The sequence below is a fragment of the Amblyomma mixtum genome, chromosome 2 (genome assembly GCF_055824585.1).
Source record: "Amblyomma mixtum isolate Tamu chromosome 2, ASM5582458v1, whole genome shotgun sequence".
Lineage (NCBI taxonomy): Eukaryota > Metazoa > Arthropoda > Arachnida > Ixodida > Ixodidae > Amblyomma > Amblyomma mixtum.
Window position 1 is genome coordinate 258,504,314 of NC_143013.1, and position 24,202 is coordinate 258,528,515.

General features: G+C 48.7%; 2 protein-coding genes and 2 non-coding genes across 4 annotated transcripts in view; 2 read left to right on the top strand and 2 right to left on the bottom strand.

The window, feature by feature from the left end:
* The first annotated feature begins 6,418 nt into the window (after positions 1-6,418).
* Positions 6,419-8,941, top strand: LOC149363680 (uncharacterized). The gene is made up of 2 exons (XM_089569961.1): positions 6,419-7,097; positions 8,686-8,941. The coding sequence occupies exons 1-2, from the start codon at positions 6,887-6,889 to the stop codon at positions 8,892-8,894; spliced, it is 420 nt and encodes a 139-aa protein (XP_089426087.1). The 5' UTR covers positions 6,419-6,886; the 3' UTR covers positions 8,895-8,941.
* Positions 8,942-11,068: 2,127 nt separating this feature from the next.
* TRNAQ-UUG (transfer RNA glutamine (anticodon UUG)) lies at positions 11,069-11,140 on the bottom strand. Its single transcript has one exon. It is a non-coding gene; the product is annotated as a tRNA-Gln (tRNA).
* Positions 11,141-11,146: 6 nt separating this feature from the next.
* On the bottom strand, positions 11,147-11,218 carry TRNAE-CUC (transfer RNA glutamic acid (anticodon CUC)). Its single transcript has one exon. It is a non-coding gene; the product is annotated as a tRNA-Glu (tRNA).
* A 5,959-nt stretch (positions 11,219-17,177) lies between these two features.
* Positions 17,178-24,202, top strand: part of LOC149363683 (uncharacterized) — a 29,978-nt gene continuing 22,953 nt past the window's right edge. The window contains exons 1-4 of the mRNA XM_089569962.1: positions 17,178-17,403; positions 19,048-19,155; positions 20,339-20,494; positions 20,857-21,005. Coding sequence (XP_089426088.1) covers positions 17,178-17,403; positions 19,048-19,155; positions 20,339-20,494; positions 20,857-21,005 — 639 coding nt within the window. The remainder of the gene's footprint in view (positions 17,404-19,047; positions 19,156-20,338; positions 20,495-20,856; positions 21,006-24,202) is intronic.

Genomic DNA, 24,202 nt, shown 5'->3' on the forward strand with positions numbered 1-24,202 from the left:
CGTTTCCAGACCATAGAGACAAGACATAGAAACACAAGCAAAAAGGCAGTGCTCCCACTAAAGGTCTAGAAACGTTTTTTCTGCAGTTTTAAGCAGCAACAAAAGCGAGTTAATGGATTTTGGTCCCAGAAAGGTAACTGGGCATAACGTTTTGGGACCAATGATTTTCAACAAGAAACAAAAATCGACTGCTCGCGTTCTTTTCTCTCTCCCTCGCGCCACAAGCTGCGGCGAGAGGAGGTTTTGCTCTTGCACGCGTCGTTTCGAGAGATGAAACGGCAGTTTCATTCGAACAGCCGAAGGAAGCAGTTAGCCCCGCATCTCTCTCGGCGCATGCGTTTCTTGCACGTGGGCCGTCGGCTCCATGCTGCAGGCAGGTGGCGGCGGTCTCCATTTTCATCGCGCCGCCGTAAGCGGCGGTCACCAACTTTCCCGTCTTGTAGCGTTTCCCCTGCTGCCGTCCAACTGCAACATTGTGTGGTGGCCCCTCCAGGCATCTCCGGCTATCGGCGCCTGCGCCGCTGTCTAGCAGAAGTGCAGTAATGGCCTCCCGTCGCTCGCCCGGCTTCCTCGTTGGACGGAAGGCATTTTGCGCGCTGTTATTCGCGCTGCCTCAGCCGTTCGAGCACAAGCCCCAGCGCGCGGCAGTTCTTGCTCTTATCACTACGGCAACTGGGCTGTCGTGGACTTCGTAGCTACGGATTCACGGCAGTTTTCCCGCGCATCTCGGCGTGCCCATACCATTCCTTTTGGAACTGATGCAGCGGCAGCGCATCGCAAGTCCTTTGCGCAGCTTCACGGCCCTACTGATGCCGCTGTTCGAGGCGGCGGAGTTCGTGGCAATAGGCGACTCCTCATACGCACCTGCATTCCTCAGCGCCTCTGACGACTGCAGCGCGTTGGTGGTGGAAGCGTGGCTCTCAACTACGGTCATAGGCGGGAAGGACCTTCGGAGACCCACCACTCTCTTTCTGCGAGTGCCCATGGATTAGCCTGCTCTACCTACTTCGCCACCGCCCAACCATCCTGTCGCAGCGGTGTAGTTTGTGCAGTGTTCGCGTGGCTATACTGACTCTCCCGCACCGGATTAATCGTGCCTTGATCTCGACTCTCACGCCGGACTGTGCCGCATGCGCGGTCTGCCGCACCATGGATGCAGCGCGCCACTGCACCAGCCTCGAGACGTCCCCCCTCCCGCCTAGCTTCAAGCAGTCTTATCCCCGCACTTAGTCACAAGAAAATAAAACTCCCAGGATCGTTACGAGGGTGTAACGCGTATGTTTGAGCGTTCGCTGTGCTATGAGAAGGCGCAGGACAGAAGGCTGCGTTTAATTCATGGTTTCAGCTGTTGCAGCCTCCTATTTCATCCCTGGGTTTCCGTAGGCAAAGTTGTCAAGGTATGTTGGTTTATTTTATTTATTTATTTAAACATACTGCAGGGCCTTTTCGCACTTTTTTTTAATTTTCGCCTGATAGAACTATTTTTTTTCTGTTTTGATAACATGTCGCTGAAGCTTGTTCCGAGAGAGGGGGTTTCAACTTGAAGAAAATCCATGACCTGAAACTGCGTGTCTGCAGCGTACGCTCATCTCGCCTTTTGTTTTGTCATCCAAGTTGCTCTTTACGTACGTTTGCTTTTGCGTGTGCATATCTGCTTTTGTAGCCCTTAGAATACTTGTTTAAGGTGCATCAACTTCCAGTCCATGTTCTGTTTTACTTTCTTCAGTTTGCAGATTTCTCAGAGCTAGAGAAAAAGTGGCCATCATAGCACTACGGCATGGCGCCGTAGTGCTATGTACAAATTGTGTATTAAAAGGTGCCTACGTTTGCGTCTGCTGTTTGTATTCATTCAAATTTGCGCCGTTGACCGGAAGTTTTGTTCAGCACGGACTTTCAATTCGTCTGTATTGTTTTTCTTTGACTTGCATTTTGATTGTGGTGGTGTATAGTGCTGTCGCCGGTATGGACAATAGGCTACAAGTCCGTGCTAAGAGTACGGCTAGTAAACTGAAATGACTTCTGTGTGATGCTGCTATTTGTTCTTATATATGGGCAAGATGGGGTGACTTTTTGAATTCATATTTCCTTTGTGTGTAAAATGCTAGGACATTTCACAGTGCGAAACGGCCGAGCCAGCACGCATTCACACAAGTGGACAGGTGAATTACATCACCTGTAAAGTAAGTATGCACCTGAAATTTGGCAGATATGTGCGCTTGGATGCCTGCAGGCTGCATGAAAAAGGAGGAATAATTTTATTGAACCAGAGCCGAGAAATCGAGCATTAACCTTTTGGGGCTTTCCATGGGACGCACAACTTTTTGGACATCGCTAGTTGTGGGGACGTTTTTTGGATGTGTTCGGGAAAAATGAGCACCTCCTGGGGAGATTCCAAATGTCCAGATGGGTTATTTTTGGGAGATTTTGAGGAGGTTTTGTGTTTGTTGGGCTGTGCTAAAATGGCGATGAGGACTCGGAATGATAGGTAAGAGTTCGGTAAAGGTCTTAGCATACCACGACGACGAGTTGTTTGGCCATATACTCTAAAGAAAGGGTTACAAAAGCGTATCAGTTATGAGCCCAAGAGATTGAAAAAATACGCAATGTCAAACCCTCTGCAGACTTTAGGCCTCTGAAATATACACAGTGCGCCATAACACTAGGTTGAAGAAAATGTGCAGACACATAAGGAACGAGGTACAAGAAAACTAAGAGCGTACAAGCGCTGCCTACCATTTGATTTGATAAATTTTTTTCTCAAGCAAGGCACAGAGAAAAATTACAATCTTTGTCTCGCTAAATATAGGGAAACAAAGTATATCAGCTCAGGAAGATGGCAGCAGCTGATGAACTTGATCTCGCGAACTGCGCAGCGCCATCTCTCGGCGCTCCGAGAACTAAGTCCTCCATGTTGGTACGGTACAGAAAACGAAACCGCTGCCCAGCGTTGGGTTAAAACGGCTGCGCTTCGTTTGAAAAGTAAAATGCCGATGCAGCGTTGCGCTACCCTCTCCACTGTGAAAAGACACTGCGATGCGTGCCACGACTAGGTGCGCTCCAGCTTTTCGCTTTTTTATTTTTTTACTCCGTCCCAACGTTTTAGTAACACAAAACGCCATGCGAGGTATCATGTGTCAGCACGCGGATCAGTGCGCAGCTTTCGCTTTCTGCGCTGATTTTTGACAAATCTCTCGAGGTGATTTGCGTTTAAATTAAGATAAGGACCACAGCGTTTGTTGTCTCTGATCAAAATTAGAAGCCGATTTCGTGCATTTATCAACTCTCCGGTCGGGCGTGAATATAATGACACATGCCTTCCTTAGAAGATGAGGAAGAACGCAACGGGCCATTGGAGAAAGACGAAGTTCTTTGAAAGCGAAATGGCATTTCTCCGGCTTGATCGTCAATTGTGCGCCTTTGAGTGCTTGAAGCACAATGCGCAACCGGTCCAGGTGTTGCTCGAAAGTAGGCGAGAAAACGACGACGTCATCTAAGTACACTAAGCACGACTGCCACTTCAGACCTGATAAAACCGTGTCCATCATACGTTGGAACGTGGCCGGCGCAGAGCAAAGACCAAACGGAAGCACCTTAAACTCGTATAGGCCGTCGGGCGTCACAAATGCAGTCTTCTCTCGGTCTCTCTGATCCACCTCGATTTGCCAGTATCCGCTTTTGAGGTCTAATGAGGAGAAGTACCTGGCATCGCGTAGACGGTCGAGGGCATCATCAATCCTGGGGAGCGGATAGACGTCCTTTTTGGTTACGTTGTTTAATTTCCCGTAATCGACACAGAATCTCAGGGTGCCATCTTTCTTCTTGACGAGGACTACTGGCGACGCCCATGGGCTCGTCGAAGGCTGGATTACGTCGTCCGCAAGCATCTCATCCACTTGCGTTTGAATGGCTTCACGTTCCTTAGGAGAAACCCGGTACGGGCGTTGGCATACCGGTAACGTGGCCTCATCGGTTATGATGCGGCGCTTGGCGACAGGAGTACGACCGACCTTGGAGCCAGTGGCGAAGCAGTCTGCGAAATCAGTCAGAAGAGCCGAAAGAAGATTCCTTAGATCGGGCGTCAAGTCCGGGCTAATTTTAACGGTTTGAAGGAGACGGCAAGATGTAGCCTCCTCTTGAGGGTTGGCCCCGGCGGTGCATAAACGAGGCGAGGCAGTAACGTCGTGAAGGAAGGCAACAGCCGTTTCCTTGGCGAGGTGCCGCATCTCCTTAGCAAAATTCGTCAGGAGGACAGTAGCACGACCGTTACGCAGTTGAACGAGTCCTCGAGCAACGGCTATCTCCTTCTCGAGAAGTAGCGGGAGGTGCCCATCCGCGATGCCCTCGTAGTCGTGAAACAAGTCATGACGCACAAGAACAAGCACACTAGACCGTGCTGGCACCCTCACGTCATCGTCGACAATACGCAGAACGTTGAGTTCCGGATCCTCGATTTCAATGCGCTCCACGGCCCGTTTCGTCGAGAACGTCACACGCGCTTCTTTCAGGTCAATGACAGCGCCGTTACATCGGCTCCATAAATCTTTACGCGCAGATCGGAGGTAGTGTGTCGGATGCTGTCACCACCTGTCCCAAGCGGAATGTCGTCGTATCGGTCGAAGGTAGCCCGTCGGATGCTGTTAGACGCATACTTGAACAACGTAATAGAGAAGGTAATTTTTTTGAGCGGGCCAATCGCTCGTGCCGTGGCGAAATAAGTTCACTCGAAGAACCATATGCCGATTACTGCCTAGTTTGCAACGTGTTCAGTTAAGTTTTTCCCGTGCTCAATTAGTTTTAGAAGGGCGAGCAAACTCTCTGGAAGCAATACAACCTACGCATAAAAACTGAGGTGCGAATGCTTTATTTCTTGAGGATTCCTATACCTTCGATATCTGCGGCGACGAAAATCTAAAAAAAAGAAGCGAATAATATAGCTACTTTATTATGAAGGAGGGACGCATTTCTAAGCTAGAAAGTACGTGCAACAGTGTTCTGAAAACGCTTCAGGCCATCAGATTTTATTATCGTTGTGGCAAGCTCCAACAGCTTGCTTCGCAACGAAGCCATTTGTCCAAGTTTGGGAGTAAGCTAATTAAGTTTCGGAAGCAACCGAACGTGCTAATTTCGCCCCTGCACACACAGATTGACCAGCGTATCGAGTCCGTGCATGCACCTACAGCATCTTTCTCTAATCAAGCCGCCGCGGTGGCTCAGTGCTTATCTGAAAAAAAAAAAAAAAAAGCTGCGTCTTTGCTTACAATATTTTGAATTATATGTGCATGCCTACTTTCCTCTTGCTAACGTCGACTGACTGCGTCTTAAGCAGGACGCGGTTTCAACGAATTGTGGCGAAAATCAACCGACGCTGGGCTCTGAAACGGTGACGTTGAAAACCGCGGATGCGCATTGCACATTACAGTAAATGAATCGAATTACGCAGCTGGTCGAGGGTCTTGTGTGATTATACTGCAATGCACGAAGCTCCTGGCGTCGGCGCGAACGAAAGTTCGCACTGTCACAGAAGTTTGTCAACACACGTGCGCACTCACCGCAAAATAACCGCTCGCTACCCTACCAGATGAATTCGTGTCCACCTGGGAATAAAATAGCCATGATAATGCGTGATGCTTGAACTGGTGCTTTAATGCGAGCATTAAAACGACAACAGCACACGGTCACGGTTCGACTTTCCGACCCACTTTCGAGTGCCGATTATTGCGATTATCATGCAGCGCCAGACTTCAAGCGAAGCTGAGGACGCGGTAGGAGTAAGCTGGCGCTTATTGAAAGCACCTACATTTGGTCAAAGATCAGCTGTGAAAACAACGCAGCAGCTGAAGCTTGCCTGTTGAAATTCCACTCGCAAGAAGAAAGTACGCATAGCAAACGATGCACCAGCTCGACGAGCTCGACCGCGCCAAGATGGAAACCGGAAGTTGTGGGCGCGGTGTTGCCAGACCGCCAAGCAATTTCGCATATCGTCTATTGTCTAACGGGTATGTTATTAGAAGCCTGAGGGCCTCAAACTTAGGCGGTAACAAAAAAATTTGAAATTAGAACGCTGCGTGGAGACGAATGGAAAATTACAATGGCAACTTGAGATGGAAACAGAGCCACCGGGATTAGAGTACAATCTTTTGATCCTAAGGCCAAGAAATTGACTTGGACGGGATATGCAAAACAGTATTAGATGATTATATGGTCTGTCAGGGTAATACAGTGGATTTCAAGGGAAGCCAAATGTGGCCAGGGGTAACAGAAATACATGCGGTGACATTGCATTAGATTTCCTGGAACAGGGTGCCGGGTTTGGCGCAAGATAAGGCTGATTGCAGTAATTGGCGACTCATGTCGATTAGAACGTGCTCGACTTCCTATATATTGTTATTGGATTTCCGTGAGAGAGGCATTTGTCCTACAGTGGACATAACCTCCCTGATGGTGATGATGATGACTACCTCGGAAGTGTCATACTCCTGTTCTCCTGCCGGTCTGAGGGAGCCACATGTATCTATCTACACCAGACTGTCAACCCCATATGTCTTTTAAGGCGTCAAGGCGATGGTTTACCAACCCACAATAGCCTGCCAGGCATTCATATTGTACACGCTGACCCCCTTTTTATTGCTTCCCTTTATCCCTGCACCCGCCGCGCCCTTTAGTTTTTGAATAAATGTGCAGTCATTGCCTGACACCACCTGACGTCGTGCTTCAGACAACGAAGAAGCTGCACGCGGCCCACGCGACCACGGAGCCGTGATTACAGCTCGAGACAGCTGCGTCGTGAAGAACTGAGCAGGCGAGAGCCAGCGGGCGGTCCAGGTCCTCCACGAAAGCGACGCCGTTCTCCCGTCCAGCGACCTATATCCCACCTCGCTCGACCACCATGGCTTGCTACTGCGAGTACGTGCTGACGGCCAGCGGCATACTGAAGCTGTTCCAGATGGTCGTCGGCGCGGGCATCGTGTTCCTGCTGAGCGAGGGCCGCCTGGACGGCGACTGCAACCTGACCATGCGCCTCGACGCCCTCATCCTGTTCATCGCCTCCATCGTCTTCTTCTTCAACGCGCTGCTCATACTGGTCTGCGTGCTGGTCGGCAAGTGGAACTCTTCTATGTCCTACATCTGAAGGCCTACCACTTAAGCAGCTGAGCACAGGGGCAGATTTATGGGCAACTTTTGAAGGGGATATGGCGGTTCAGTTTGGCCGATGCATCTCCATAGCGGGTCAGTGTGTTTTTGTATAGAAATTTTCCCGCTTAGAAAGGACCGTCGCTCCTCCTGTTTTTATGGCTAAGACTAGTGTCAGGCTGCTGCTGCTTCTGAAGGTAAAACCCAAGAGCTTTGTGCGTCGGTTGGAGTGTGCATAGTTCCAGTGTAATATCAGGTGGTCATTCTCGAACGAAACTCCGCGATTTCGCTCAAATGTGTACTGTAACTGCAGCCAAGTCTGGGACGAGTTAACGTTTCAGTCAGTTTTTGCCTATTCGAAGTAACACAGACGGCGTTCGAGGATGTATACTTTCGCAACGTATAGCGTGTTCATGGAAACAACGCATTGTTCGTACCACAGCGCTGCCTCTGAGATTAAATAGATGTAGAGCAGAAGACAGGGATCATACGAGTGCATGACTGGTCACCAATACTTAGGTTTATTGCCAAGGCACACGTTTTTCCCTACCTAGGACACGGGATTAGATTTATTTAATCAAAAAGCAATACGCACACGTCAACCACAGTCGCGGTACATTATGCAAAATAAAATCCGGGTCCGTCCAACTCCCAGCTAGAGCTCGGAGTTGCACCCCTCCCCACAAACACACAGTGAAAAGATCATGTTATAATAGCCCGTGTCTGGTAACGCGCGCACTGCATAGAAATTGGTGGTGGTGGTGAAAAACTTTAATATGCAAAGAGAGTTTGAGGGTCAAAAAACCCTGCTACATGGTTGGTACCCTTAGTCCGGGACACCGCACGACGAGGCCCCGTCTCGCGCCCGCTTTACTAGAGCCCTTTGAGACACCAGTGTGGAGCAGTTGAGGAGGGCAGTCTCCCATGCCTCTCGGGTGGGGGTGGGGGAAGGGGGAAGGTGAGGATTCTGAGTACATGCCCACACCATGTGAAAGATATCGTAGATCTCTCCACAGTGCGGGCAGCGCCCATCTGTGTTCGGATCGAAGTGTTTTGCTATGGCAGGACAGAGAAGAATTCCTGTCTGCAGGCGCTTGGCAGGTAGGTAGCGACGGTGGCTGTCGCAATAATGAATTAGGATTTCGCGGAACCGAAGAAGCGGTTTATGAGCTTCTGAGCCAGGAGAGCTAGGAGGGGACACGAAGGTCCGCCTTGAAGGATATGATGCGATAGCATCATATCCTTCAAGGCGGTTAAGGGATGCGCCACTGCCCTGCGATGAAAGTGCCATAGGTGGGCCTTGAGCGACCCAAGTTGCTCTTCCCGAGCAACCTCTCGCGATCAACCGGTAATTAAACTGCCACTTGACAGTGTGGTTAGTTTTTCCACAACCCTATTGGCCGCTAGGTTGTGATGACCCCACGAGGTCACGTGACTTATATGTTGCCCACCTGGGCCACCCTACACCACCCTATTATCGCTTACAGCTCCGACGCCAGATTGTCTGCGTAACGGGGCCTTTAACGCTATCGCGTCAATCACCGCGCATCGCAGGCGCCCTGGAGATCCCCGGTTCCACGGTGTACCGGATGAACTACTTCATGGCCACCTTCATCCACGTGCCGGCCAGCATCGCGTACCTGTGCATCGAGACCCGCATGGGCATCTACGTGCAGGGCTCCATCGCCGGCGCCCTGGGCATCCTCAACAGCCTCATGTTCCTCGCGAACGCGGTCATGGCCTACCACCCGCGCGTCGTCTGATCAGCGCAATAAAGGCCCCGCTGCCGCACCGCCGTAGTCTTCGACGCTCCTGCTGCGAGTGGGGCAGTCGTGGGGCGGATCAATCTTGCGCTCTTTGAAACATTAGCTAGCGCCCATTTCGGTGTGCATTAAACATTATACACCCCAGACTCGTGCGTTTTTGCGTGCCCGTGACGGTGTGCCACGGAATGCCGTACGGATTGCCTGGCTGAAGTAATATCCTCGTGGATGCCGACGTTCCATTACAGTCAGCAAACGCGTCTTGAATACGTGCGCCAGTGTTTCTAAGCCTCCCTCTGCGTGTTCAGCTCGACTAATAAGAGGGCAGGCGGCTTTCACTGTGTAGTCTATAGCTTGCTTTTACGCAGGTCCTAATAAGAGTAAATGTCTTTTCCAAAGCACTTCTCTAGAACACTGCTTCTCATATGAGATACCACTAAACCTCTGGTGTTTGCGGCACTGGCTTTGCCGACAAAAGCTGAGCCGCGCGCTCAAGGTTGTGAGCTGCATCGGGTCTCGACAGAAGAGCTACCTCCGGGGCGTTGTATACTCTCCAAGCTTATCCGTTTAGCGCAGTGACTGCTCTTTCCTTCTGTGTCATGAAAGGGCAACAAACAGTTGTAAGTTTGTGCTTGTGGTGAGCGTCGTTCTGTCCCTTTTTACATTAATCACATTTCGAGCTGTCCATCCTCCAGCACGTTGTTCCGTTTTATCCTCCCGTGCTGTGTGCTTCTGAGACTGCTACCTCGGCATCCATCGTAGAAGAGCGGGGGGGAGGTAACAAATTGTTGTCTGCACTATGGGGGGTTAAACTTCTCAAAGCTGCACATGGGCTTCAAGAGTCTCCGCATAGTGGAAGGCTCCGGATTAATTCCGAACACCTGTAATTTTTGCAGGTGTCTCCTGCCCCGCCGCGGTGGCTCAGTGGTTACGGCGCTCGGCTGCTGACCCGAAAGACGCGGGTTCGATCCCGGCCGCGGCGGCTGAATTTCGATGAAGGCGAAATTCTAGAGGCCCGTGTGCTGTGCGATGTCAGTGCACGTTAAAGAACGCCTGGTGGCCGAAATTTCCGGAGCCCTTCACTACGGCGTCCCTCATAGCCTGAGTTGCTTCGGGACGTTAAACCTCAATAAACCAAACCAAACCAATCTCCTAACGTGCGGGCTGCATAAGAACTCGTGCCCCAGTTGGTATACTTGGCGTCAGAGCTGTAGTGTTCTGTGTATGGTAGGGCACGTGGTGTTTGACGTCCAGGCTGCACGTGGGCTACGAGACACGCTCTTAGTAGACGACACCGAATTTGAGCTTTTAACGCGCACAGACATCGCGCAGCACACCAGCGTTTTTCTATTTCGCATCTACAGAAATAGAGCCCTTGCGCGCAAAAGGAGCGCCATATAGATTTATTTATTTATTGTTTCAATGTATCCTTAAAGGTCCTCGAGAGAGGGCACAGTTCATGAAGGGAAGGTGAGGAGCGCAATACATATAATATACTTCATAGATAGAAAACGCTAGAAACATAGGGTAACCATCAAAAATAATCGACAAAGTGAACTTGGCGGAGTTTAAATCGGTTATAAATAGGGCCAAGAAGGGCCGGTGGGGGGGGGGAGGAGTGGTAAGAGTGTTAGGATGGAGAGCGTGAATCTTGTCCAGTCATGATGGCTGCGAAAGAGGATTAACAGGTTGACCTGCAAAACTGCGAAAAGAAATACACCAGCTCAGTAAAATCGGATCCCGGGGGGTGGGGAGCGTCTATAGAGATACCAAACATGGTCTTGAAGGGCTGTGTGTCCAGAGGAACACTTAAAATTAGAAGTCATAAAAACATAATCGAACGTAACAGAGTGTACTTTTTGCCAACACCGAAATATTTCTGGAGAATTTTGCTCGCTCCCTCCATAAATGCCAGAGGCAAGGTCTAAAAAAAAAGAGACCTGGGCTTTACGCATCTGTGTTGGTTAAAGTGCTTAAATTATATTGATTGCTTTTCCCCCACGCTTTGAGCATGCAGGCGCGAACACACATTCGTTCGCACAAAGTACAGAGCGTTAGTATTCAAGGTCTCATCGGAAGAGTCGAAAGCCTTGTATAAATCAGCGCTTCAATGAAACTGTCGCATCATCAAAGAAAAAGAAAACAGCTCGGAGGAACAAAAAAAAAAAGCAGCCAGGTCTCACCGAGACTCGAACTCGGATCGCTGGATTCAAAGTCCAGAGTGCTGACCATTACACCATGAGACCGAGTTATTCCGACGCCGGGAATCGAACCCGGGCCTCCTGGGTGAGAGCCAGGTATCCTAGCCACTAGACCACGCCGGAGACGCTCGTCGATGAGACGGGAGAAGCGCTCGGTCGGTACGTCCGGCCGTTGGAAGCGAGGCGGCACGCACGGACGGCTTTACGTCATTCGCTCGCTCGTAAGGCCCTCCTCCCAGCTGTTGCGCGCCCGCGAGCGGGAGGCAGCGGTCGCCGTGACATGAATATACGGCCTTCAAGTAGCTCTCTTGCCGCACTACCAAGACTTCACGTTGGTGCGCTGGGTCATTCTGGCATAATGTAGAAAGAAAAGGAATGAGAAAAAGAAAGCAACGGGAAGAAATGTAAAGAATAAAAAGGAATTATGTGGCGTAATCACGTGTCATATATATCGGAGCGACGGCTAAAGATAAAAAAAACTACCGGTGGCTTCACGCAACCACGAAAACGTGAACCAACAAAGCGATAAAAATCGGTGGGTTATCGCCCTGATAATCATGCAGTACGTGCTTGTGAAGGCGAACTTGAGAAACTAAGCGATAGAAGCAACACACAATAAAAATATTTTGCGATACTAGGAAGGGATCAGAGAGGCGTCGTAGGGAAGATAAAGCAAGGCTTCAACAAAGGCACGCACCTCGCTTTGGCTGCCTAGCACCTATTATGCCACGCTTGTCTGCACTCCCATACTGGTGTTTATCTCGTTATCGGGTTATCTCCTTGCCGTTGTACGGACCCATCGCTCGTTCTCCGTATAGTCGCCCTTTCTTTACAGCTTGTATCGTCCACGACGCGATTATTATTCTCGATGGTACGGCCGCTTGTTATTGTCGCAAAGTAGAAAAAATGAATATGTGAAGAGTGCAGTCCTGCCTCGTTAATACGGACACTTCGATTCGCGGTTAAAAGTTTACACCAAACGAATCGTCCCTAACGGTGAATAGTGAAGAAAAATCACACGCGCGCACAACACACACACACACACACACACACACACACACACACACACACACACACACACACACACACACACACACACACACACACACACACACACACACACACACACACACACACGCACGCACGCACGCACGCACGCACGCACGCACGCACGCACGCACACACGCACACACACACACACACACACACACACACACACACACACACACACGCACGCACGCACGCACGCGCGCGGGGTTGTGTTTGTGGGTGTGATTGGATATATATATATATATATATATATATATATATATATATATATATATATATATATATCCAATCACACTATATATACACCCAATCACACTATATATACATCCAATATATATATATATATATATATATATATATATATATATATATATATTGAACAGCGGTTCATGGGGACGTGAGCAACGCCGGCAACGAAAGCTCGGCCACACGTAATCCGAAAAACAACGGGGCGAAAGGCAGGGTTACGGCAAGAGCAGTTCTCCAGCACGAGCGTCAGCCGGCCGCCTCCAGAGCTTCGTAGTCGTTGGTGTCGGCGCATGGTCGTCATCTTCATTCCATTATATATATATATACATATATATAAGATACGCTTCTGTGCACACCAGTGCTTTCTTGGGAGAGCCCAGTGAATTATCCTGGTAGCCATTACATTTAAAATAATGTGATGCCGACTGGCGTACCTATAGCGGTTGATGAGACGTCTCGTGATGACGTCTCATATGACGTGATGAGGTATCTCGTGCTGCGATTTTTCTCAGTCGGCTCTCAGCGTACGAGTTGAAGAGGGCGTTTTTTTTTTTCACAGTCATTCATGTCATGTGGACTGGCCAGCTTGACAGCATAAAGCATGAAACACACACACAAAAAAAGCTATCGCTCAAGCATTTGAGCTTTCGCCCTGCCTTTCGCCGAGGTCATGCACTCGAAATACGATAGCATAGATATCTGGCTGGGGCAGCCGAGCGTTGTGTTGATCGCTGTATATATTAATGCGACAAAAATACACCGGGCTAAACGGCCTCTGCGCATTCCGGCCCTGTCCCTTTTCCGGACAGCGAGTTTTGATAATAACGAGGCGTGAATGCATTGAAAATGTTTGGCCCCCGAAAGCGTTCAAAATTCGAGTGGTCCATATATAACGGGGCAGGCGAGACTGTTACATTAGTGGCAAAACTTTTTAACGAATGCGCCACAACCACATTCGTGTTTCATTACTTAACTACGAAACAAAGGTTTAAACATGTCACATAATTTTTCGGATCAATGCCACGTTTCTGATGGAATTTTAAATCTGGATTTTAGAACGAATTTAAGACTGATTATCTCATAGTAATGGCAAATACGCTGTTTTTAGCGAAAGTAGGGTTTTAAAAGAAGTTGAAAAATGAAAAACCGTGTTTTACGGTATACAGTCCGCAGAGCGTACAGATATACCGATGTGACACTTTTAAGTTCTGGAGACCATATGGAACTGCGGTATGCACAGTAGTTCTGTTCTGAAAATCTCTCAACGTACGCATGACATGCTATGACTAAAGCGATTCCCCACAATAGAGAAAATTTAGACCGTTATCTCTTATTTCGTTCCTCGTTCGGCGTCCGCTGCGCCTCCTGCCACTTCCCATCTGCCACCTGCCTCGGTTGGCAGGTGGCAAAGTGGAAAGAGAGAAATACACTTTTAGGGGAGAGGGTGGGAGGAAACGGGTGGTCAAATGGAGAGGGGAAATTCTGTCCACTTTTAGGAGAGGTAGGAGGGGGGACAGGCTGAAAAGCGACGGGTGGCCTAGACGTGGCTTGCTAAGGTAATGTGGCTTACCAATGGCTCGACGCCCATCTCGTCTGCGGGAGGTGGTCTGTTAGAAACCCACCGACACCTAATGCAGATAATCAAGCAGTCCCGTTCAAATCCGGATTCAATTCCTTCTGTCGAACTTTTACGACAGAAAAAAAAATATAACATGGCGTATGTGATGTTTGGTGTGGTTTGGTTAGCGACTGAGGCTATGAGGGACGCCGTAGTGAAGGGCTCCGGAAATTTCAGAAGACCCTGCATCCACTCCATGGAGTCCAGCTTCCGCCAACAGTAAGATCTACTTTCTAAACCCGGGTTCAAACCCATGTCCAGCATCTGTTGCAGGAAACCTAAAAGTTCAGTTAAAGAACTAAATGGGTTGCAAGTATCCGTCAGACGGCGCTCTTCCCAGAAAAAGAGGGAGAAGAACGTTCATATATGCTACAGATTATGGCATCATCACCTTGATGATGTCATTTCTTAACCTTGATGATGTCATTACTTTCATTCCTTAACTTCCCCTTTCCCCCTTGTGTAATACCAGGCCAGGCACATGTTCCCACCGGCCGACCTCTCCACCTTCCTCTCTTTAGTCTTCATTTTCTCTCTCTCCTCTCCCACCTCCTAAAAAGAATCGGACAACGCGACAACGAGGATGTGATATGTACAGTCGGGGACAAAAGTCTCTGGACCGCCTGATCCGCAAACGAAGCTAATAACTGTATTATTAGTCACCTGCTGAAGTCCACACTTGTGGAGATGGAAGAAAATAATCTTGACTTTCACCTCCACAAGTGCGGTCCACAACCAGCGGCTAATAATAGAACTATCGGCTTCGTTAGCGGATCACGTGGTCCAGAGACTTTTGTCCCCGACTGTACACATCCCCTAACAAGCTTTCTAGTCTTTGCAATCTTGTCAATCTACTCAAAAGAGAGGGAAGAGCATGTACCACGGACAACAGGTCTCAGTTCGTTCCGTGTGCTGTCAGAATTATTTCCTGAGGAATTGTTTAAGCTGTGGCGCTGTCTATATTGGTCAAACCGGCAAATGAATCAATGATCGCCTACGTGAGTACTAATATAATTTAGAGAAAATGATTGCTCATTACCTCTGGGTCCACTGCAGCCACTGCGGCTCCCTGCCGTTCTTCGGAAGCTACTTCATAATCAGAAAAAGTAGCAATTTTAAGGTTTGAATAAGAATGAATTTTGCACATTAGCTGATCGAAAGAAGCATCCTCAGTATCCATGCAAATGTCATTCTTTTCACTCATTTCATGTCGTGCGCATCTCTTACATTGCCTGACTGCGCATTTTTCATTGATTTCAGACATCATGTTATGTTTTACAGTGCACTTTTTTAGCATTCAACAAATTGTGACTAATTAGACGCATCGCAAACTTACTAAAGCTGGTGCAGGCTTTAGTGACCAGCAGAATAGTATACGCGACGCTGTACGTGCATCGCACTAAATGCGAAAACGAGAAGATAGAGGGCATCATAAGGAAAAGTACCAAGGGAGCGCTCGGACTCCCCCACTGCGCACCCACATAAAGGCTCGTGAAACTCGACGTATCAAACTCACTTGCAGAAATTATCGAAGCCGGCAGGATCTCACAATACGAAAGACTCACAAGAACACAAACGGGGAGACACATATTAAACAGCCTTAATAGCTCTTATGAGTGCCAAAGTAGCGAGAAAAAAGACAGCAATAGACATCAGGAAAAGGCTAATAAAAAAAAAAACATGGATCCGGAATATCATAAGGATAGACGAACCAAAAGAGCTGAGGCCCTACAAAGGAGCAACAGATGTCGAAATGATGTGGTCTACGTCGACGAAACTGAGCATGAAGACTGCCCAACTATAGTGACAGTAGTAACAAATGAAAACCAAGAGATCAATGTTAGCTGCTCTATCCGCACAAACTCTACAGAAACGGCGGAAGAAACGGTCATAGCACTTGCATTATCAGCAACAGAGGCAAAAATAATAAGCGACCTCAAGTCCGCAGTCAATATCAAAGCAAGAATCTTAAAGGAAGCAAACAATGTATATACTAAATCTAAGAGATAAGGACATATGGATTCAAATTATGTAATCCGTGGCTCACTCCCGGCTACAGGGAAATGGAGGTGCTAAGAACTTGCCCGCAATCTAGCCTTCCAGGTGGGCCCGGGCCCCTCACGTGACAGCTGCCGGGACCGACCACTTGGATACAAGTATATCACACAACACTACAGACTAAGATCACTAACAAAGAGATCTAACTAACACTAATTAACAATATCACTAACACTACAGATCACTAAACAAAGAGCAAGAGAGTATCTGTAGACTCCTACAAACAAGAAGATACCCCAACCCCCTGCTCATGAGTAAGTGGTACCCAGGACAATAACAAGACACATGTAAAAGGTGAAAAAACACAGAACGTATGTTTCACGTGGTCTGGACATATCCAAACATAAAGCAAACACATAATTAAGAAAGATAAAAGACCTCCTGGGAGACTCTGAAGCTGAACACGGACCAAACTACTCAACTTGATGGCATCAACTGGCTTAAGACGCCGGACGTTTTCCACATGGTCTGGGCCTGTCCTTCCAATCCCCACCCATCCAAATCCTTTATCTCCCACCCATCCAAGGGAGGCCTGGGAGGCGGCGCTGCTCATCTACCATGACTACAGTAACTCTAACCATGACCTGCAGTCCCAACGGACCTTGATCGCCAGTGCGCGAGCGGCGTTAGACGCCATTGGGGCTCCGGAATAGGAGCTCCACCTAGATTTGTGAGGACCTGGGCCAATAGGGCCTAAGCCCAAACGTCTCCTTGTACATAGTCGATAAATGTTTACCACCACCACCGCCCGGACCCAACAGCTCCGGGATTTCGTCTAAGTGGGTGGGTCACCCCATCATTCTTTCTTGGATAATAAAGTTGTTTCAATCAATCAATCAATCAATCAATCAATCAATCAATCAATCAATCAATCAATCAATCAATCAATCAATTCGTCAATTCATCAATCAGGCGATCATCACTCACGCGCTTTCCGTTTACCCCTCACGAAAATTTCGCTAGTTGTTGAAAATGAAGCACTTCTGGAAAAGTTTCCCGTTTCTTCGCGTGGACGCAGGTCGTGCGGCGCGAAGTAAAAGAAGCACACACATGCTCGAGCATCGCGCGGCCACCCGCGACCAGAGCGTGCCTAGAGGCAGGGTCGACATGGCGGCGAACGTCCTGGCCCTGGGGCTGATCATCTGCTACTACATGGCCGTGGTGTTGCTGGGCTTCTGGTCGAGCAACAAGGCGCACTCGAACCGCGAAGACCTGAGCAGTTCTCGCTTCGTCACGGAGGGCCGACGCAAAAGCGTGGACGCGAACTTGCTCATGAAACTGTTCATGGCCAACCGGAACCTGCCACTGTTCTTGGGCGTCGCATCGATGACCGGTGAGCCCTTTGGGTGAATCGCTTGGTCGCTGTGCGCAGGAGGCCGAGAGCAGCAGCGCTATTTAATGCGCTGTTTAATCGCAGTCACGTGATGCCTTTGCCTTTTGGCCGTAGGTGTGACTATCTTTGGTATAGGAGGTTCAGGTCAGCTATGAGCGAGAAGTGCTAAAGGAATCGATGCAACTAGAGCAAAGATGTTTAGGTTAGATTAGGAAGTTCCTATATTGCAGAATTTCCCAAAAAACAGAATGCCAGCAGTGTCGTCTTATTGGCTCGCTGCAGTCGCGTGACGTGTATAGCCCCCTCTCGAGAATGAATTCTTTTGATTTGGTTTTTATAAATAGATAAAGAAAACCGGACAAATGAATAATTTTTCGCCTGGGAGTGCGTCGCCTTAGGCAGCATTGTGAGATTTTTTGCGTTAGTTTTTATTGCCGGTTGCCGGCAGCTTTTTGTGCAGGGCAGATAACCGTTGATCATTTAGAGTAATGGAGTGGATTCTAAGAGACGTCAAGCGTAGCAGAGGGCGGCAGAAAAGAAGCATACACAGGCGCGAGCATCGATGACCGGTGAGCCCAGTGGGTGAATCGCTTGCTCGCTGTGCGCAGGAGGCCGAGAGCTTTGCTTTGCTTTGCTGCTTTGCCGGGATAAGGGACCGCAAATAGCAAAGGACAGGGTTAATTAGAGATACATGGGAGAGACCCTCGCCCTGCAGTGGGCGTAGTCAGGCTGATGATGATGATGAGTCTGCCGGCAAACCAGCTGGAAAAACTGTCGGCGGTGTCGTATGATTGGCTGTATGCCGTGATGTGTCCGAGATCAGCCAATGGGGTCAAACTGCGGGCAAAGATCCCTGCGGGCTATTTTGCCGGCTGCCGGCACAATCGTCTAGTCTTGTGAAGTCTTTCGCGGTGAAATTCACGAGCATTAGAGCGGTGAAGGGCTAAGGTATCGTTGCCGACATTGCACTCACGTTCGTGACAGCTCTTTCAACACTCGTCGGCGGTGGCTCTGAAATAATCAAGTGAGGACGCCACTGTTGCTTGGTGTCTGCGTGCGTTATCGCCTTATTTGAATGCGTTTGCCTGCTTCTGAGAACCAGATTTGGGGCTGCCATTGTGACGTTTTCACGCACCATCGCAACGTCGTAACGTTGCATCTTTACGCAGAACAAAACCTTTCAGTTTACACATTGCAGAAATGATTTCGGTATAAACAACGCAACCCATACGCGACAGGTTCCCTGCGCAGTGCTTGGGGATCAGAGTCCGTTAAGCTTTTTGAATATATGAGCTTTATGGATCAGCCCTTTGGGAGGGTGATGGAATTCGTTCAGATATGCAGCGTTCGTCAGCAGCCGAGCAAATGTGTGTGAAGCTGTAGCTGTATTACGCAATGAACTATGCGCTATACTGGGCACAAAGTGACAAAGATAAACCTTGCGCCTCATGAATTCATTTAGAATTGTAAATCTCAAATCGTTTCTTAGCTGGTAGCTACTTCCACCAATTTTTAGTGCGTGAGCCTTTGTCAATGACTACACCTCCGAAACCTCGCTACGCTTATCGCTACTTCGAAGGCATGCGGATCGAACTGCATTCGTTGTTTTCTTTTTCTGTCTTCTCTTTCTCTGACTGTGACCAGCCACGTGGGTTGGTGGCGGCTACCTCAACGGAACTGCGGAGGCGGTGTACAAGGACGGCATCGTGTATTGCCACACTCCGCTGGGCTACGCAGTCAGTCTGATCATAGGTAAGCCAACACTGCGTGTGCCGCATCCTTCTCGGCTCGATTAAATAACACTGTTGGAGACTCAGGGGACCGTATAAGGTCGCCTAGCAGGGTATATATAGATGGCGTAGAGAGCAATGGCACAGGGGTCGAGCACCTTCCTCGCTACATGAGAACGCCTGTATGGAACATGGATTGCACTTTTGAAGAATGACTTTGTAAGTAGCCCTACTGTAGCGTTGCTGCCAAAGGAGCTTGCGTATCTGGGTGATATGCTTTGCAAGTGCAGTGCACTGGTGGTTCAACTGTGATACAAGGTATGAAAGCCACCCTTCCTTAATGCAATAAATTATTAGTGGAAGTTAGCGCTGTGTGTGTCTGTCTTTCACAGTCCTTGACTTTTTTGCGCTAGTATACGTTTTTTTACCTGTAACATGTGCCAACAAGCCCGAGCATCTACCCTTCTGCCTAAACCAGTCGTTCATGTTCTTTGAGTGCGTGGCACCAGCGAATGGCAGTGCGTAATTCAGAATGCCTGAGGTGATGGTCCTTTTCGTTGTGATTTCATGCTTGTTATTGCAAGGAGCCAGGTCGGCGCTCCTTACCATTTGACGTTTTGCATTTAAAGTCGTCACGCCATCACGCGCCTCATCAGCCAGCGGGAATTTAACACTGTAGGTACCGGATTATTTTAAAGATATTAACGACTAGTATAATGCGCTCGGAGCTCCCAAAATTTTGCCTAGATTCCAGATCACTGTCCTCTGCTGATACAGACGGAGGCCGTGGGCACGGAGTTCTTTTTTCTGAACTTTTTTTATTCTTGGCATGTTATTACTCATGTCTAGCTTCATGGACAGTTCTGCTCGGAAACCAAAGTAAAGTTTTCACTTTAACGAGGCACGACTTATATACAAGCAACTTCATGAGTTAAGCTGTAGGTTTCCAGAGGGCGCAGCTGTAGATAAAAGTTCAAAAGTAGGGACGCACCTGACGGGAGGGACAGCACAGCAAGGCACAGGTGTCGATGTGTCTAGTGGCAAGAAACAAATGAGAGTGGTGTGTGATATCGGCAGTGGGAGCTAGCGGCATCCAGTAGAGGTCTTTGTCGTTCTCTACACACTGTGCATGCTGCTTTGGACATGGTACACATGATGGCGATGTAGTCGAAATGTGCCTCCGTTCCTGTCTCATTTCTGCGCAGGCGGAACTTTCTTCGCGGATAAGATGCGCGCCCTGAAACCGATCACGATGCTGGACCCGTTCCAGCACCGCTACGGCCGCTGGATGGCGCTGCTGCTGTGCTTCCCAGCCGTCGCCGGCGACGTCTTCTGGACGGCTGCCGTCCTGGCGGCGCTAGGTGAGGATGGTTCGCGCACGCCATTTCTCAGGAGCGCCTAGTCACTGAAGACAGTCGGAGCTGTCATGGGTGCTTTCCCCGTCCCAAACAAACAGATAACTCTCAGAAGGGAACTCTTTGTAATCACTCTCAATGCGTACGCAGTGTCCCAGCAGCCGTTATAAATATAGCGCATCTCAACAGATTGATGTCAACACTATTGCAGAAGCGGAGTTTGAGGTGAAACATGTTCCTCACCCTTGCTTTACCCGATATTCCGTCTCCTCTATAGCCATCGAGCACACTGCTATAACGCAATACTGTGGTTGTGCACTTTTGGTCCTGCCAACCGGCTTCTGCTGAAGAGGGATTCTCTCTCGCAGGTGACTCGGCGGCCGCCATCTTGGAGGTGGACATTCGTTTCTTCACCGTAGCGTCCGCTATGGTAATATTCTTCTACACCTCCTTGGGCGGCTTCTACGCAGTCTCGCGCACGGACCTGCTCCAGTTATCAGTCACAGCCATCTGCCTGGCAAGTTTTCTGACTCTTCCGCTGAGGATCCCCCGGAACTGTTTTAGTTCGGTGTGGGTTAGGGAATGGAATACACTGCTCCGAGGCCCACAGTGTATACGGTGCTACATTGGTCGCACGGGAAATATTGGCAGTGATGGACAAGGGCTAGGAAGGATACAAGACAAGCGCCTCTCTCGCGACTGAATTTTATAGAAGAGTAACAGGTTGACTGTGCAAGAGTAACCCCGTTCTGTGATGCCCTTGGCTGCTGAGGGTACAAGGAAATGAAAGAAAACGAGAATATAGTCACTGCTGGTCACGCGTGACAGAACTGGGGTGGACCGGCACTACCACAGCCTTAAACAGCTCGATGTAAACCAGGGATATGGTCAGCTGAGCAACATCAAATGAAATACTTTCTAAGTGGCTCACCGACACGAAAACCCGGCATCGCCTAAAAAGTGACGGCGTCACAAAACTCATGATTGGTCGAAATGATGTGAAGTAATAAAATGGTGGGAAAATAGAAAACGTTAACCAGTAATAGACAGAACCCGTACTTAAAGCTGCACCAACTACAAAGGAATAGAATAAAATTAGAATAGAATTGAAGTAAAGCTGAAATAGTACTGTAATTTATTAGGATGAAATTGAAATAAAATTGGAGTAGAGTTGGAATAGAATTGGAATAGCACCGCGATGCTTTCGTATTAATCGCTCATAAGTTCCTTAAGTGCCCCAGGTAATTTTTCAGCGCATCTGGCTCAGGCTTCTACATAGCAATAGCTGTGCTAAGACGTCAAGTAGGGTCAAATTATCTGGCAGCCGGCATTGATTTCCTGGGTGATGTTCCCAGATAGCCACAGTGCATGATCGGCATAGCGCGACAGCGGGAACACGTGGAATGGAAGGTTTGTTAATTGCTGATCGAATTTTTAAGCCTATAGAAGCGACAGTGTGACCTATTAAGCTCGATGAGGTCTCACTATTAAAGTTGTACAAGAGCGTTTTTTTTAGAGCGCAGCTCTTTGGCGTCCGTTCCTGGGTTTCGCGTCGGCGTCGGCGTCGGCCTCGTAACCAGCTCCGCCCCCAATGTCATGCTTTTCAATTGGTCGAAATGCTCGTGACGTCACAGTGCGCGAATTTCAAATGGGGCCAATTGTACTTTGGCTAGTAACCATGCAACCAATCAAAGGGATCGTATAGTGATGCTGCAACTAAGTTGGAGTGAGTTTAGTTAATTGCTTAATTAATCAATTAACCTAATTAATATAGAGGAGAATGAAGAGGTCAGAAGAAAAGAAAAAGAGGCGCGCCGAAGCGACGCTGCTGAAAAAAACAGATAAATACGAAGCCGCGTTCCCTCCACCACCACGCACTTCCCCACTCAGTAACACGTTGCTCGTTTCATATACGTTGTGTCGAACATCCTAGACAGTTCCAACAATTCACAGGTTAATGACAGAACACGATGGATAGAAATAAAATAATATAAATATGAAATAGCCTAATTAACCTTTCTAGTTAGACCGCATAAATCAATAAAACCGAGAACGAAATTGGTCGAGTTGGGGAATCGAACCAGGGTCTCCGGAGTGCGATACGAGCACGCTAGCCACTCCGTAATGCCAGCTGAATGGTTTGGAATGAACAAAGGCGCGTCTAGCTAATACGGAGTCTTCGTTCACTCCCATCTTCTCCCTTTCCCTTACGGCGAGGTGCAGGTGTCCACCCAGATATGCGAGAGAGATACATTTCCTTTCCTCAAAAAATAAATTTACCGTCCAGCAAGGCGTACAGCCGAATTGGCGATGGCGTTCTGAGGACTCCCTGGCAGCGTTGCACTCTTACAGGCGAAGCTTAACATGTTAACCACACATCAGTAACACACGCAGACAGCCAATGGACGCGTCATTCGCTGGCAGCACTTGATTCATCATTCACAACCACATTCTTGACGTACGCTCCCTTGCCGCACATGCCAAGGACGTACACCACGATCACATTCTGCGCCATTCCTCTGTACTTTGCTTTGCTGAAACCTGGATGGATCCCGAAGAGCCTCTCGAAATCATAGATTTCCTATACTGCTGTGCTGCTCGCAGAGACCACAACAGAGCGGCGGGAGTCGCTATCTACTTGCGCACAGGTCTCTCTGCAATACCAGTCGAAATGTTTGGCACGTCACATGAAGTTGGCGAACTGTGCGCCGCAAAGTTGCCCAACGGCTTGCTGGTAGTAGCTGCCTACTTCGCCCCTACCGCACTCACGAAAGACGTCGTGCACTTCCTGCAACTCGCATTAACCGTCCATCGATCCACACCGATGTTAGTAGTGGGGGACTTTAATGTTGACATAAAGACACACAGCAATTTCCTAACACTTATGCGGGAGAACATCCCGTTCCTCTCGCTCGTAACGCGTCCCACGGCTGTGACAACCTCGCGAGGTACTTGTATAAATCTCGTCTTTGAGAATCAAGCATTGGTGTACCAAGTCGAACATATATCAGTCTATTTCTCCGACCACAAAGCTTCCTTCATGACTGTCAAGAACTGTTAGTGGAGTCTTTGTTAAAGGAATACGTGTGAAAAATACAAAAAAAATTCTGTGATAGCGCATACATGTGTTGCTCGATTTCTTTGCCTCAATCTATCGAAAAGGTGAAACAGCTTATTTGCTGCGCTCAAATTTCGCATTAGGAAGTAACGTAATCGTCGGTAATTTTTTCTTTTTTTTCTTATTGAAACTCCACGGCCACTGCGGATTGGGTCGACCTTGCAAAGTCGAGCCTGGAACCCATGCGCATTAACCACTTAGTGATGTCTAGGGTTAGAATGCGATCACACAGACTCAGCACTGGCGACTAAATCCTGAACGGGTCATTCTTAGAGGGCGATCTGCTTAGAGGGCGATCTTAGAGGGCTGCGCAGGGGACATGAGCTTTTGATCTGGAATGAACGTATTCAGTTAAGCTTAGTTTCATTTTTATAGGCAGCAGCGTGTACTCGTAACAATTGCATACCCTACGCGTTAAAACCAAACTGAGAGTTGCAGCTTTTGGTGTGTTCCTTTGGCGGCAGTGCTCAAGCACTAATGAGTCACTAGTGAAAAAGCCATAGTCATGTGCACGTCTCGTTGTAACTCGGGTAAGCTCGGAGGAGCGTCGGGCCAGCTGCAGCCAATGGGAGAAGGGCGTCGCACCAGCTGCAGCC